The sequence below is a fragment of the Ursus americanus genome, chromosome 2, assembly GCF_024610735.1.
Source record: "Ursus americanus isolate L20-20 chromosome 2, mUrsAme1.1.p, whole genome shotgun sequence".
NCBI classification, from domain to species: domain Eukaryota; kingdom Metazoa; phylum Chordata; class Mammalia; order Carnivora; family Ursidae; genus Ursus; species Ursus americanus.
The window spans coordinates 14,945,160-14,958,510 of NC_142128.1; the positions used below are offsets into that span (position 1 = coordinate 14,945,160).

The 13,351-nt window shown below is 43.9% G+C and overlaps 2 protein-coding genes across 3 annotated transcripts in view; both read right to left on the reverse strand.

Annotated features, from left to right (window-relative positions):
• TMEM248 (transmembrane protein 248) overlaps nt 1-1,743 on the reverse strand; it is a 36,101-nt gene extending 34,358 nt beyond the window's left edge. Inside the window, exon 1 of one of the 2 annotated variants that reach the window (XM_045786136.2) lies at nt 1,473-1,604. The gene's annotated coding sequence lies outside the window, so the exon portion shown is untranslated. Of the gene's footprint in view, nt 1-1,472 lie in introns of both variants that reach the window. The other variant, XM_045786134.2, reaches the window with a different exon arrangement.
• Nucleotides 1,744-13,013: 11,270 nt separating this feature from the next.
• Nucleotides 13,014-13,351, reverse strand: part of RABGEF1 (RAB guanine nucleotide exchange factor 1) — a 66,644-nt gene continuing 66,306 nt past the window's right edge. The window contains exon 9 of the mRNA XM_045786127.2: nt 13,014-13,172. Coding sequence (XP_045642083.2) covers nt 13,029-13,172 — 144 coding nt within the window. The 3' untranslated portion in view covers nt 13,014-13,028. The remainder of the gene's footprint in view (nt 13,173-13,351) is intronic.

Below are 13,351 nucleotides of genomic sequence, written 5' to 3' on the forward strand. Positions count from 1 at the left end.
AGTCTGAGTGCTATTCCACTAACTGGCCCTAGCTTTCTCATTTCCCAGTTAATTCTGACCGACCCATATCCTTCAGACCCTCTGAGGTCCACCTCAAAACCCACTTCCTTTATGAAGCTTAACAATAACAAAACCCCTAGTAGTTGTTATCTCCATGTGGCAACTGCATCCCACCACTTTTTATAGCCTATTGCTTTCTCTAAGCACTTTCCCTGCGGGCAGAAACTGTTCACACCAAGGTCTTGCCTCCCCTGCAGCAGCTGCAGTTACAGCCCAAAGAGAGGTGTGCTCCATCAGCATATGGGGATCTCAGTACGCAGACGTGGGTGGCAGCCCCGCTTCCAGTCCACCTCAATTAGACCACAGAAATTCTTCCCACACCTTTACTAGGAAATCAACACAATGCCTCCTTATCCGAGAGAGAAAACATGGGAGTCATGAAGTACATCTCAGCTGCACAACAGGTCAATTTCCTTTTCTTAAACGGGGAAGCTGGAAGGTGTTCTTACCCTTCGAGCAATTTCATATACAGACAGCACACAAATGCTCAGACCCCAAGCTAACCACAGAGCTTTGGGGACAAAACAATTTATTAAATATTCGTCATCAAATTAATCAAATTCCAGCACTGGAATTTTTCCTCCCACTACCTCCCACAGCGGCTCACCTTTGAGGCAGGAAAGTAGCAGTTTAGGAGGAGACGCGCTCTCTCCTGCTTTAAAGCAGGCTGCAAAAAAGCTCCCCATTCATCACTGAAGGCTGTAATCCGCTAGCTGACAACTAAACTACAGGAACGGATTCTTCAACGAAGGCCCCCTCACCAGCTGTCCCCCGGTTATGGTGTTCGCCCAATTCAAAACAGCACAACAGGCTTGGTTTTATTCCTAATGGTGCTTATCAAGAGAAACACAACTACGTGCCTCTAGATTACCCCGAAGCCACTCCTTAATTGACTAAAATATGAGTGAAGATAATAATCCGCCCCATCTCTGGGTATTTACCAAGCTTGAAACATCAAATACCACTATTTAAAGTTTCTGCACATACGCGAATCTCTCTCGCCCATCTTCTTACTGAGATGTGTATAATTTGCAAATGGAGAAGTAACGCAAACACGACCCAAAGTCAAAAATGGCAAACTACCAAAATGTTCCGCGGGCCAAATCCGAATTATCCAGGCCTCAGGTCCATACGTGGGAAGTCCTACCATCTCGAGGGCGGCAGAGCACCCTTGCTCCGGACCTGCGGGTGGACCAACTCCGGTGGCGGGTGACCAGGCCCAGGCCGGCGGCGCAGGCCAGCCCTGGGCTAAAGCGGAGCGACCCCCACCGACAACTGGGGCGGGGGCTGCAGCCCCGAGAGGCAGGGAAGACACCTGGCTAGCAGGACCGCTCCGAACCAGCGCGGCACCCTCCCGGCCCCGCGCTCAGCCCCGGCCGAGCCCCGACCCCGGCCCGCCAGCCCCGGCTTACCCCGCCCCGGTGGGCAGCGGCGCGCCCCGGGCCCAGCCGGGCCAGCTGGTCGGCGGACGCCCGCGGCCGCTCAGAGCTCACTCGCGGCGGCGCGCGGCGGGCCCGGGGCCGCTCGGCACCATCCTCCCCGCCGCGCCGGGGGCGGCGTCGGGCTCTGCGGGGCCCAGGCGAGAACCAGAGGCCAGTCCGGCTCACGCCGCGGCGACACAGACTCCTCTCGGGGTCCGGTAGCCGTGGTTTCCGGGTAGAAAAAACGCCACCGCCAACGCTGCCGTGACCTCCGACACCTGGCGTCCGACGGCGGCGCGGCCGGGACAAGATTCTTCAGTCGCGAACGGCAGAGACCACGCCCCCTGGTTGGATCACGTGGTGGGGGCAGGCGTGTGAGTACAAGGGCTGTGTGCGTCTAGACGTGGAGTGCGTGCAGTGCATTTCGGTGTGTGTGTGTATGAACGTGGCGTTGTAAGAATGGCATTGGGGAAAATGTGCGTGCGTGGACCTGTGTGCGTTCTGTAAAGACGGTGGGTTGTGCACGTCTGTGGATCTGTGCGCTTGTTTAGTATGGTGTGTGATGGTTGTGAGAGTAGGGTGTGTAATGCTGTGTGTCTGTGCTCGTGTATTAATCACTGCCCTTGAAAGTATAATTTAACGCAGTGACTTTGTAAAGTAATTTGGCATTATCCAGTAAACTCGAAGGTGTACGTCCTTTCTGGAGAATATATGACCCTGGAGGAACGATGGCACATCTGCACACGTAGACATAATAAAGAATGTTTATAGCACCGCTATTTGTAATCACTAAGAACGGAGGAAATAAACAAACGCCCATACGGTCAGATGTAAAAATAGACTTCAGTATATTCTTATATAATCAATTTCAACAATGAAAATTGTTGAGAACTGCTGACAACAATGGGGCTCTCCCTAAGGCTATAATACGCTGGGGAGCAAGCTACAAAATGATACGTTGCAGCATAATTCCATTATATAAAATCCCCTAAACAGAATCTAATCAACATATACATAACTGGTAGCAGTCGGAAAGAAACATGAGAAAAAGATGCACAAATCTCATGTCCCGTATTAAGAGGCTAGAATAGGGAAGGAGAACACAGGGTACTTCAAGTTACCTTGGGCAATTCACCAGTGCTCTGAACCTCATGTCCTTCATTTCTGAAGTGGGGATGATAATACCAGCTTAGTCAAGTTGGTAAAAATCCTCCGCTCTGTAAACTGGAAAGCACTATCCAAAGATAAGTTATGTGCTGTGAGAGCTAACTGTGGTTGGACCCGAGCTGTTTGTCAAAGTTCCTGCAGGATACTGGCCCCTGGTCAGGGAATGAGACCCACTGATTTAACAGTATTGTTTTGTAACCCATGGGTTCGAGGAGCTTCCGAGTAGTTTATGTCAGCTTCTCAGCATTATTTGTTGATAAAAGCCAAAGGGCTCTGCACTTGGGGCTAGTTACATAGCAAGAATATGCCTATGTGACCAGCAAAATATTAAAAAAGAAACTAGCAGAGACTCTGTTTTGGGCTCCCTGCTCCAAAGTGTTCCATGCACATGTTGCTGGTTCCTGCCCCAGGAGTGAAAGCGCGTTCTGTCTTGGTTCTGACAGAAGGAGGGTAAGAGACCCCTGTACCTGACCTTTCCAACAGACCTCTTTGCTAGGAGACAGCCTTTGGCTGTGACGCATATCTGTTACTTAAATATAACCGCTATATTTTAAATGAATGTGTTATTAAATTTTTGAACTGAGGGAAAAAAGCAAAAAAACCAAAAACATATTACTGCTATAATAAACTGTAGATTTGCTAGGATTTTCCCTTAGCCTCCTGTGAATCTTCTTTAGCCACGGAAGCCTCTTAAACCATCTTAGCAGCTCGTGTCCGATGTAGGATTTACTGAAAAAACCCTGACTCATTCTTAACTCAAAATATGGCTCGGGCATTACTAGAAAGAAAAAGGGTGGTTCTGTTAAAGGGGATCAAAATGAACAAGTTACTCTTGGTTCGAAACAGCCCAGGCTTTGAAATTAGACCCTAGCGGTAACACATTCCAGTGAAATCTGGAAATGAAAGAATGTGAACCCCAGGAGCCGGAAAAAATGGACCAGAAGGGAACTGACAAACTGATGTCAGGTCGGCTAAAAATTCGCTTCTGTGGTTGCTGCTTTGAGCATCAGCAAAATGAAAGTAAGTTCAGAATCGCCTCGGGGTGAGCTCTGCCCCTTCTGGCTGGCACTGTAATATTTGATGAATTAGCTAATTCTGTGAGACGTGTGACAACAAAGAAGATAATTCTAGTGACGCAAGATGACAAGGGAGGGCAAGAAACCATGGAAAGAAGGGATTATTGAGTGAAGGAGCTGAAGCATTTTCTAGATCATTACAGATTCCATCGTCCTAAGAAACCTTTGTGAAAATGACTCCTGAGAATTTTAGAACAAGGAGCAGGGTCTCTGCTTTGAACACCTCTGACTAAAGGGACTATTTGGTCCCACCAAATATTGGGTAATACCTTTGTGGGGATGGTTCAAGGGGAAGCCCCTCGACTTCTAGAATGGACTAAGAGAAGGGCAGTATCAGTGCCCCTTCCTTGTCAAAATACTGAAGCCACAAGGACAGCGCAGGTGTGGGCAATACTGAACTGCCTGCATAACGACAGAATCAGGCTGCTTGATGGGAAGCCGGTCACCCAGGGTACGATCGACACTGTAGTCCAAGGATTACCACCAGCACCGGCACCATATATGATTTTGCTATTGAGACCACAGGAGGGTGTGAAAGAGACAGTCTTGAATCCTTTACCCCGACTACCACATAGAGGATTTCAAAATTAAAAAAATCAGTGGCACAACCAGTTTGGAAAACAGCCTAGCGGTTCCTCAAAAAGCGAAACAGAGAGTGAACCCTTGACCCAGCCATTCCACACCTAGAGACCCCAGAGCATTAAAACAACACAAAAATGTGCACCAACATTTAAGAACAGCACCATAATAGCCAAAAAAAAGTGGAAACAGCCAACATGCTCCTTAACTGAGGAATGGGCAGGCAAAATGTGGGACATCCGTACAATGGAACATTATCCACCCATGAAGGGGAATGAGGTTCTGGTACATACGCTCCAACATGGATGAACCTTGAAAGCATTACGATAAACAAAAGAAGTCAGTCACAAAAGGCCACATGTAATATGATTCCATTGATATGAAATGTCCAGAATAGGCAAACCCATAGACACAGAAAGTGGATTAGTGGTTGCCGAAAGTGGGAGGTGGTAACTAAAGGGGAACAGGGTTTTTGGGGGGCCAGTAAAAACATCTGAAAATTGTGGTGATGGTTGTACAACTCTGTGAAGACACTAAAAACCATTGAATTGTACACTTTAATTGGGTGAATTATAGGGTATGTGAATTATATCTGTTAAAGCTGTTTTCAGAAAGGTTAGAACTTTAGAAATCTTTGGACAGTTAATTTTAAAAGTCATGAAAAAGGAGGAAATCGACAGAGTGCCACCAAAACCTTGATAGAATTTTATGGAAATCTGGGGATCCCACAACTACGTCTCCTCAAAGTCCTTAGGATGGAAAAAACCAAGGCTTAGGGAAAGAAAAAGTTTTCAGTGAGCTTATAGCATTAGATTCCAAAATACCCACTTTTAATATAAAGGTGGTATTTCTTTGTCCCACACTTGCAAATTTTCTTTAAGATTGGTATTATTTCAAAATTTAAAAATAATTGACATTCCTTATTTAAAAAAGAAAATCAAGGCCATAATGGAAGAAGAAGACTGACACGGAGGCTGGGGTCTCTTGACCCAACTCCCAGGGCGGTTCCGAAGGCTTTGTACCAACATGCGGTGGAATGGCCAGGGGTGAAGAAGTAACTCTTGTAGGTCTCCTGGGTACAGGAGCACATTTGCAAAGTTGCCTAGGCCCGCTAACAAGCCCTGTAGGAGCAACAGAACTAGCTCGGGGGGCCAAGGGGAGCCTACCATGAGAGGGACCAAAATTAAAATCTGGTCAAAATTTGGGATATGTTGGGGTGGCTCAGTCGGTTGAGCATCTGCTTTTGGCTCAGATCATGATCCCAGGGTCCTGGGATCGAGTCCCGCACGGGGCTCTCTGCTCACCTCCTCCTATTCCCTTTGTCTTTCCCCCAGCTTGTGCTCACTCTCTCTCTCTCTCTCTCTCTCTCTCTCTGAAACAAATAAAATATTTTTTTTAAACAGTTGAATATGTGATTTGTGTTTTGTTTTGTTTGGGATATGTGCTTTGTAAATGTATGCTGTGGCGGTGTTTCCCTTACCTGCCATGTTTTTGTGGTGGAGTCAGGGCAGAGGGGAGGGGCCAGGGCGGAGGACCCTCCCCAGGGGTCTTCCTTGCTGTACCCTTTTCTCTCTCAATATTGAACCTGGTCGTGTCTGCACTGAAACTTCAAGAAAGGGCTACAGAGTCTTTGGAAATATTCCACAACAAAATATCAGGTTCATATATTTGGACCTAATTGCAGGATTTCAAAGAGATTGACAGGACTGGCTGTCCCTTCCCCACACCCCACCATGGTGGAACGCACTGCTGAGATGTTCTGCGGCCTAGTAAAAGGGATAGTGGCATTTCTCTGCACTGATCCAATCAGACCCTCAGGACGAACTGACGGGGAGGCTCTTCCCCATCTCCAGTTGCTACCAGCAGGACAACGTGCACAGCGGGGAATCACAGAACCTTCCTTCAGAGAGAAAGGACTGGATTCAGATTAATGATATATGGTAAAAGATGAGATTGCTCCCCAGCGGGAATGGGGGCAAATATCTTGTTAAAAGGGAAAATGTAACCAAATTTCCATGCCTTGTGAGAAACTTAGAGAAAGAGAATAAATATGATCTCTTAGCTTTGACTCAGATGGTCCTTGGAGCAAAGAACTCTGTTTGCCAAAAAAACTCTTTTTTGAAGAGCCATCAAATGACCTGGCCACTGTGGAAAAACAGCTTGGCAGATCTCAGAAAGTTACACATAGAATCATCCTGTGACCCATCAATTCTAATCCTAGGTAGACACCCCAAAGAATTAAAAGCAGGAAGTAAAACAGATACTTACACACTGACGTTCATCACACCATTGTTTGCAATAGTCAGAATGTGGAAACGACCCAAATGTCACCAACAGATGAACAGGCCAACAAGTTGGCACAGACATACAAAGAATATCATCTTCTTTTAAAAAAGATTTTATTTATTTATTTGACAGAGAGAGAGAGCCAGCCAGCGAGAGAGGGAACACAAGCAGGGGGAGTGGGAGAGGGAGAAGCAGGCTCCCAGCGGAGGAGCCCGATGCGGGGCTCGATCCCAGAACACCAGGATCACGCCCTGAGCCGAAGGCAGACACTTAAGGACTCAGCCACCCAGGTGCCCCAAAGAATATCATCTTTGAAAGGAATGGAATTCTTATATAGCTACAACATGGATGAACCTTGAAAATGTTACGATAAATGAAATAAACCAGACACATGGAACAAATATTGTATGATTGAACTTCCATGAAGCAGCTAGAATAGGCAAATTCATTAAAACAGAAAGTAGAATAGAAGTTACCAGGGTCCATGGGGAGGAGGGAACGGGGAGTTGTTTAATGGTACAGAATTTCTATTTGGGATGTGAGCCAGTTCTGGAAATCGGTGGGGTTGATGGTTGCATGACACTGTGAATATACTTCATACCACCGAACCGTACACATAAAAATGATCAATTTAAGTTGTAAATATTTCATCACATTAAAAAAAATAAGTGAGCTGACAACATCCAACCTAATGACCTTCTGGGTGTGGTCTCTATCCTCACAACCAGTGAACGGGTGTGAGGTCTGTGTGACCACAAGGAATAATAGTGATGTGACTATGTCTTGTTTGCATTTCACATTGGGTCGTGAAATAATAGAGACAAGACCTCTGACCCATACTCCTGTGAGAGATAAGATATGGAACATGGGAAAAGGTAGATTGTGTTGGAAGGGACAAAATAATCAAAAATAGATTAATTATGGTTCAGTTAGTCAACAGAAGTATGCCATAAAGTACAGATAGTCTTTGATCAGGGAAGAAAAGAATTGTCAAGTAGAGAACATTTGTGCTCGTATTATTGTCGGATGGATCAGCTCCCTGTTTAAATGAGTACCAACACCCCCCCCCAATGACTGCAAACATTGGAATCTGTGTGTGTACTCAGATTTTCTATATGAACAGAGTGCCTGTTCCAGAGTGTTCTGTACCAAGAGAGGGGTAATTGGACCTTGCACCTGGATTTTCCAGATCCTTGGGATTAGACGGCCTTTGGCTGTGATACATTTCCTTACTTTAGTGCTGTTGCTACCTTCGCGCCCTTCCCATGAACAAACTGGAGCAAGACTGTGAGCATCGCCATGTTGAGTCCCGTCACTTTGAGTCCTTAGCAAGTCAAACCCACTTGCCTACCATCCTCGGGCGTTTTCGCCGCATTAACAATCACTGGGCTCCTGATGGGCTGTGCTGAGGAGGACACATCTGTCGCCCCTTTGGCATTCCTGCCAAAATGCTAAAACCTGAATCTAATCCTCAGGAAATGAGCAAACGAATCCAGGATGAGGGACGTTCTGTAGACTATCTCGTCCACACTCTTCAAATGCACCCGCGTCGTGAAAACAGGAAACAATCCTTCCACGATGTATATCAAATCATCATGATGTACACCTTAGATATCTTACAGTTTTACTTGTCAGTTATACCTTAATAAGATGAGGGGGGAAAAAAGAAATAAGGCTGGAAACTGTTCTAGATTAAAGACTGCTAAAGACACATGACCGCTAAAAGCGGTTGATTAATCCCGCCCAGGAAGCTGGATTGGAAAATTTGGATATGGTCTGCTTAGTGCATCAATGTTAAATTCCTGTGATTACGTGAAAGACTGTCGTTATTCTTAGGAGATACATACTAAGGTATTATTGGCATATATATACTATATATATACATATTTATTTAGGTCTATACTAAATAGAAAAATTGAGTTATCTGCACCTGAGAGAGAGAGAGGAAGCAAATATGACCAAATGTTAAGTGTTGAATCAAGGAGAAGGGCATATAAACATTCATTAGTATCCTTGCAATATTTCTGTAGATTTGACATTTCTCAAAATAAAAATTTAGAAGGAAAAAAAAAATAATCACTGTAATACATTAGGCCAGAAGTCAGCAAGCTTTTCTGCAAAAAAATATTTTAAGCTTTATAGACCATATGGTCTCTGTTGCAACGATTCATCTCCGCTATGTACCGTGAAAGCCACAAAATGAAATGAGAGTGGCTGTATTCTAATAAAACCTTATTTACAAAAGCAGGTGGTGGGCCAGATTTGGCTGCAGGCCATATTTTCTAACCTGCTTTAGGCTGTGGCCAACTCAGGGCAATTCTGCGGCATCTTACGGTCCACTGGAAATTCATGGCTGCCCAGGAGTTGACAGATTGTTAAAACGTGAATCAAATATTGTAGCTTGAAATGCCGTCATCCTAATCTCCCAATAACTGGCGACCTAACAGCCACATCCCACTTAAAGCATCCTCTCCTCTTTTTCATCTTGTCCCTAATAAAAACTCTTCAAATCTCATCTTCCCAACATCCAAGGGCTAAGGCTCCAATACCTACCATCTTCTCCTTTCTCAGTTCTCTGAGATCTGGGGAAGAGTTAGTGTTATAAAATGGTGGTTAGGAATGGGGACCCTGGGAGTGTAGAATGGTGCGGCCACTATGGAAAACTGAATGGCAGTTCCTGGAAATACTAAAAATAGAACTCCCATATGGTCCAGTACATTTGGGTGTATTATCCAAAAGAATCCAAAGTCCAGATCTTGAGGTATCCACACTCCCGTGTTCACTGTAGCACTATTCACAATCTGCAAGACATAGGAATAATCTAAACGGCCACCAACAGATGAATGGATAAAGAAAACGTGTAGGGGCGCCTGGGTGGCACAGTTGGTTAAGCATCTGACTCCTGGCTTTGGCTCAGGGCACAATCTCAAGGTCCTGAGATCGAGCCCCGTGTTGGGCTCCAAGCTGAGCTCAGAGCCTGCTTGAGATTCTCCCTCCCTCACCCTCTCCCTCTGCCCCTACCCTATCCTATTCTAAATAAATTCAAAAAATCTTAAAAAAAAAAAAAACAGAAAATGTGCACACAATACAGTGGAATGCTACTTGACCTAAAAAAAATAAGGAAATTCTGCAAAATGGGACAACATGGATGGACCTTAGGACGTAAGGCATGATTCCATTTATATGGGGTATCTAAAATAGCCAGATTCATAAAAGCAAAGATTGGGATGGTGGTTACAGGGGCTGGCAGAAGGGGGGAAGGATAGAAAATTGGGAGTTATGAATCAACAGTCAAGAAGGTTCAGCGAAGAAAGATGAATAGACTCTAGATACCTCCCGTCCCACATTGTACTTTGAGTCAACAACAACGCACACGTAAAAATTTGGGGAGTGGACAGACTTTATGTTAAGTGTTGTTACCACAATAAAAAGTAAAAGACACAGAAAGAGCAGGAGCCCTGGAGCTCGCCTACCTGGGTTTGAATCCCGGCTCCCCACTTCAGCTCTGATCCTGAGCAAGACACCGGCATCTCCGTGCACCAACTTCTTTGTGCCTCAGGATAATTAGTATTACTCGCCTGCGGGATTAAATGAGTTCTTCCACGTGAAGCACTGAGCACAGCGACTGGCATGTATCAAGCACCAATTAATGCCACCTATTACTATTCCTGCCAAACTAGGTCTGTTAGACACATTTCAGAGGTAACACCCTTTAAATGCTTGCTTCGCATGCCACCTGGTACATTAGGGCTAAATGCCTGCAAGATTTTGTAATTATTCCGCTAGGCAGCTAAACAGCGTCCCTTCCCTTATACTTTACACCCAACTAACTCCTGAGCTATTTAATCTTTCATGTGTTTACACCTTCCCCTTTCTCCTGGATTGCAAAACAGCTGAAGGCAAGCTCTGCGACATGTGCCTTTTCGCAGCCCCTCCAGCACCATTCTGCACATATAGTCGGGGCTGGAATATATAGAAGGCATAGACTTAACACAGTTTTAAAGGAAGAACCTTGAGCAGACCACCGAGTTCAGCACCCTACTGATTCGTCCATCTAAACACTAAAAAGACAGAGCTTCCAGAATGAGTCACTCTTACTTATGAAATGATAGGAGAAAGTTTTCACTGGAGATAGTAATCATGTCCATCTACCCCTCTGACTTTTCAAATCAGAAGAAAATGACCAGACTAGACTCCCCCCATACCCCCCGCACCTGCCCACCAGAAATTCAGGTTAATTCTGACAATGGACTCAGTGCTTAGGTGAGACGCTTCCATATTTAAGAATGCTTACCAATCTTCCAGCTGCCACCCCAAATCCAAGAACCTAGATTTCTTTCAGCTTCATTGACTTTTTATTAAGGGAGGGAGCAATTTTCTTCTGGCAGGAAAACCGTTCAGCAGGCGTGCACTGCTATAGAGGGAATTTAAACCAGACACCTACCCTGCAGACTGCTCATTATTCTTTTAAGGAGAGGTGAGCCTCAGAACCTTCCAAGAGGGTGATTCTAACCCTAGAGATGGCTTTCTATATTGGCAACTCCAGAGGGGTTGCCTGGGAAACCTCATTTAGAGACCAACTGTATCACTTTTAAAACAGTCTTCCTCGAAGAGCTAATACGTGCTATTACAATTCTGTGTTGTGCACTGGTTTGGATGGCTTTAGTTCTTATACTCTTAGAATAATTTTCTTCATTTTTCTGATTATAAAACAACCGTGGTATTGTTTAAAGTTGGGGAAATTTAGAAAATATTAAAAAGGAAATTAAAACCATCTGTAATAACCAACCCAATAGTAACTACTGGTAAGATTTTGCTGTATTTCTTTCCTTTTTTCTAGCATTGCATGGAATTTTAAAAGAAACTTGGGATACGCTTAACATCATGCTAGGATAGTTTTCTATATAATTACTATTTGAACATAACATAATAAAAATTATTAAAAAATAAAATAAAATAAATAAAAAAATAAAATAAATTACTATTTGATTTAAACATCCCCCCTACACAATTTAAACACTGAAAATCTTAACTTCTGTAGTCAATATTTTTTATATAAATTTTTATTGTGGGTTTTAAGAAATTATTTTCTTAGCATAGACTTCTAGAAATGAGATTACTGTGCCAAAAAGTAAAAAGGGTTTTAAGGCTTTTGACACATAGTGCTGGTTTGCTGTCTGGAAATGTTATAATCTATGCTTCCATCAATGAGACACATTTCTCTGTACATTCATAGTCATAAAATGCTATCATAAAATGTCGCTTTTGCCAATTTTACAAGAGAAAAATTATGTTAAGTTATTTTACATTTCTCTGAGTACTAATGAGGTTGAAAATTTTCATCTGTTGCTGTCCATTTGTAAGTTTAAATGGTGAATTGTTTGTTCATGTCCTTTGTGCATTTTTGTTTTTATTTATTTTTTGGGGAGAAAGAGAGCGGGGGTGGGGAGGGGCAGAGGGAGAGGGAGAGAGAGATTCTTAAGCAGGCACCACACCCGGCATGGAGCCTGACTTAGGGCTTAATTCCATGACTCTGAGATCGTGACATGAGCCAAAACCCAGAGTCCGACACTTAACCAACTGAGCCACTCTTGTTTGTTTTCTGTGCTTTTGGTGTCACATCCAAGAAATCATTGCCAAATTCAATGTCATGAGGATCTCCCCCTCCATTTTCTTCTAAGTTTTATAGTTTTAGCTCTCATGTTTAAGTCTTTGATCCACTGAATTAGCTGTTTACGGTGTGAGGTAAGGTCCAACTTCATTCTTTCACATGAGGATATCTTGTTTTCCCAACCGCACTTATGGGAAAGACTGTCATCTCTCTCACTGAATGGTCTTGTATATATCTTCTATGGTTCAGTTACTGTTCAAGTCTTTTGTCCACCGTCTAACTGAATTCTTTTTTAGTTGTTGAGTTCAGAGCATTCTCTAGATATCATGGATATCACTTGTTGGTTGGACATAATTTGCTGAATTTTTTGTAGTCTCTAGCTTGTCCTTGCACTCTGTTCACAGGGTCTTTCACAGAGCAAACGTTTTAAATTTTGACTAAGTCCAGTTCACCCGCCTTTTTTTTTTCTTTTATGGATCATGCTTCTGGTTTCAGGGCGTGATCCCGTCGTTCTGGGATCGAGCCCCACATCAGGCTCCTCTGCTGGGAGCCTGCTTCTTCCTCTCCCCCTCCCCCTGCTTGTGTTCCCTCTCTCACTGGCTGTCTCTTTCTGTTGAATAAATAAATAAAATCTTAAAAAAAAAAAAGAACTTTTGGTGTAGTCCTGAGATTCCAAATATTTTTTTCTAAAAGTATTATAGAAGTTATAACTTATAGTTAAGTGGAAGTTCTTCTCCTCCTTCTCCTCCTCCTTGATCATTTTTCCCATCTTCTTTTTCTTCTTTCCCTTCTTCTTCCCTTCCTCCTCCTCCCCCTCCTCCTCCTCTTCTACTCCTTCTCCTTCACCTTCTCCTCCTTCACCTTCTCCTCCTTCTCTTTCTCCTTCTTCTTCTTTTGCACTATGGATGCCCAATCGCTACAGCACCATTTGTTGAAAGTCTGTCTTTCTTCCACTGAATTGCTTTTACACCTCTGTAAAAAAAAAAATCAGTTGGAAAAAGAAGTCAGTTGGTCATACTTGCATGGGTCCATTTTGTGTTCTTTATTGTTCCATTGATCTGTGTATCTATCCCTCCACAAACACTGCACTGTCTTGATTACTGCAACTAGATAGCAAATCGTAAAACTGGTTAGAGTGGCGCCTAGGTGGC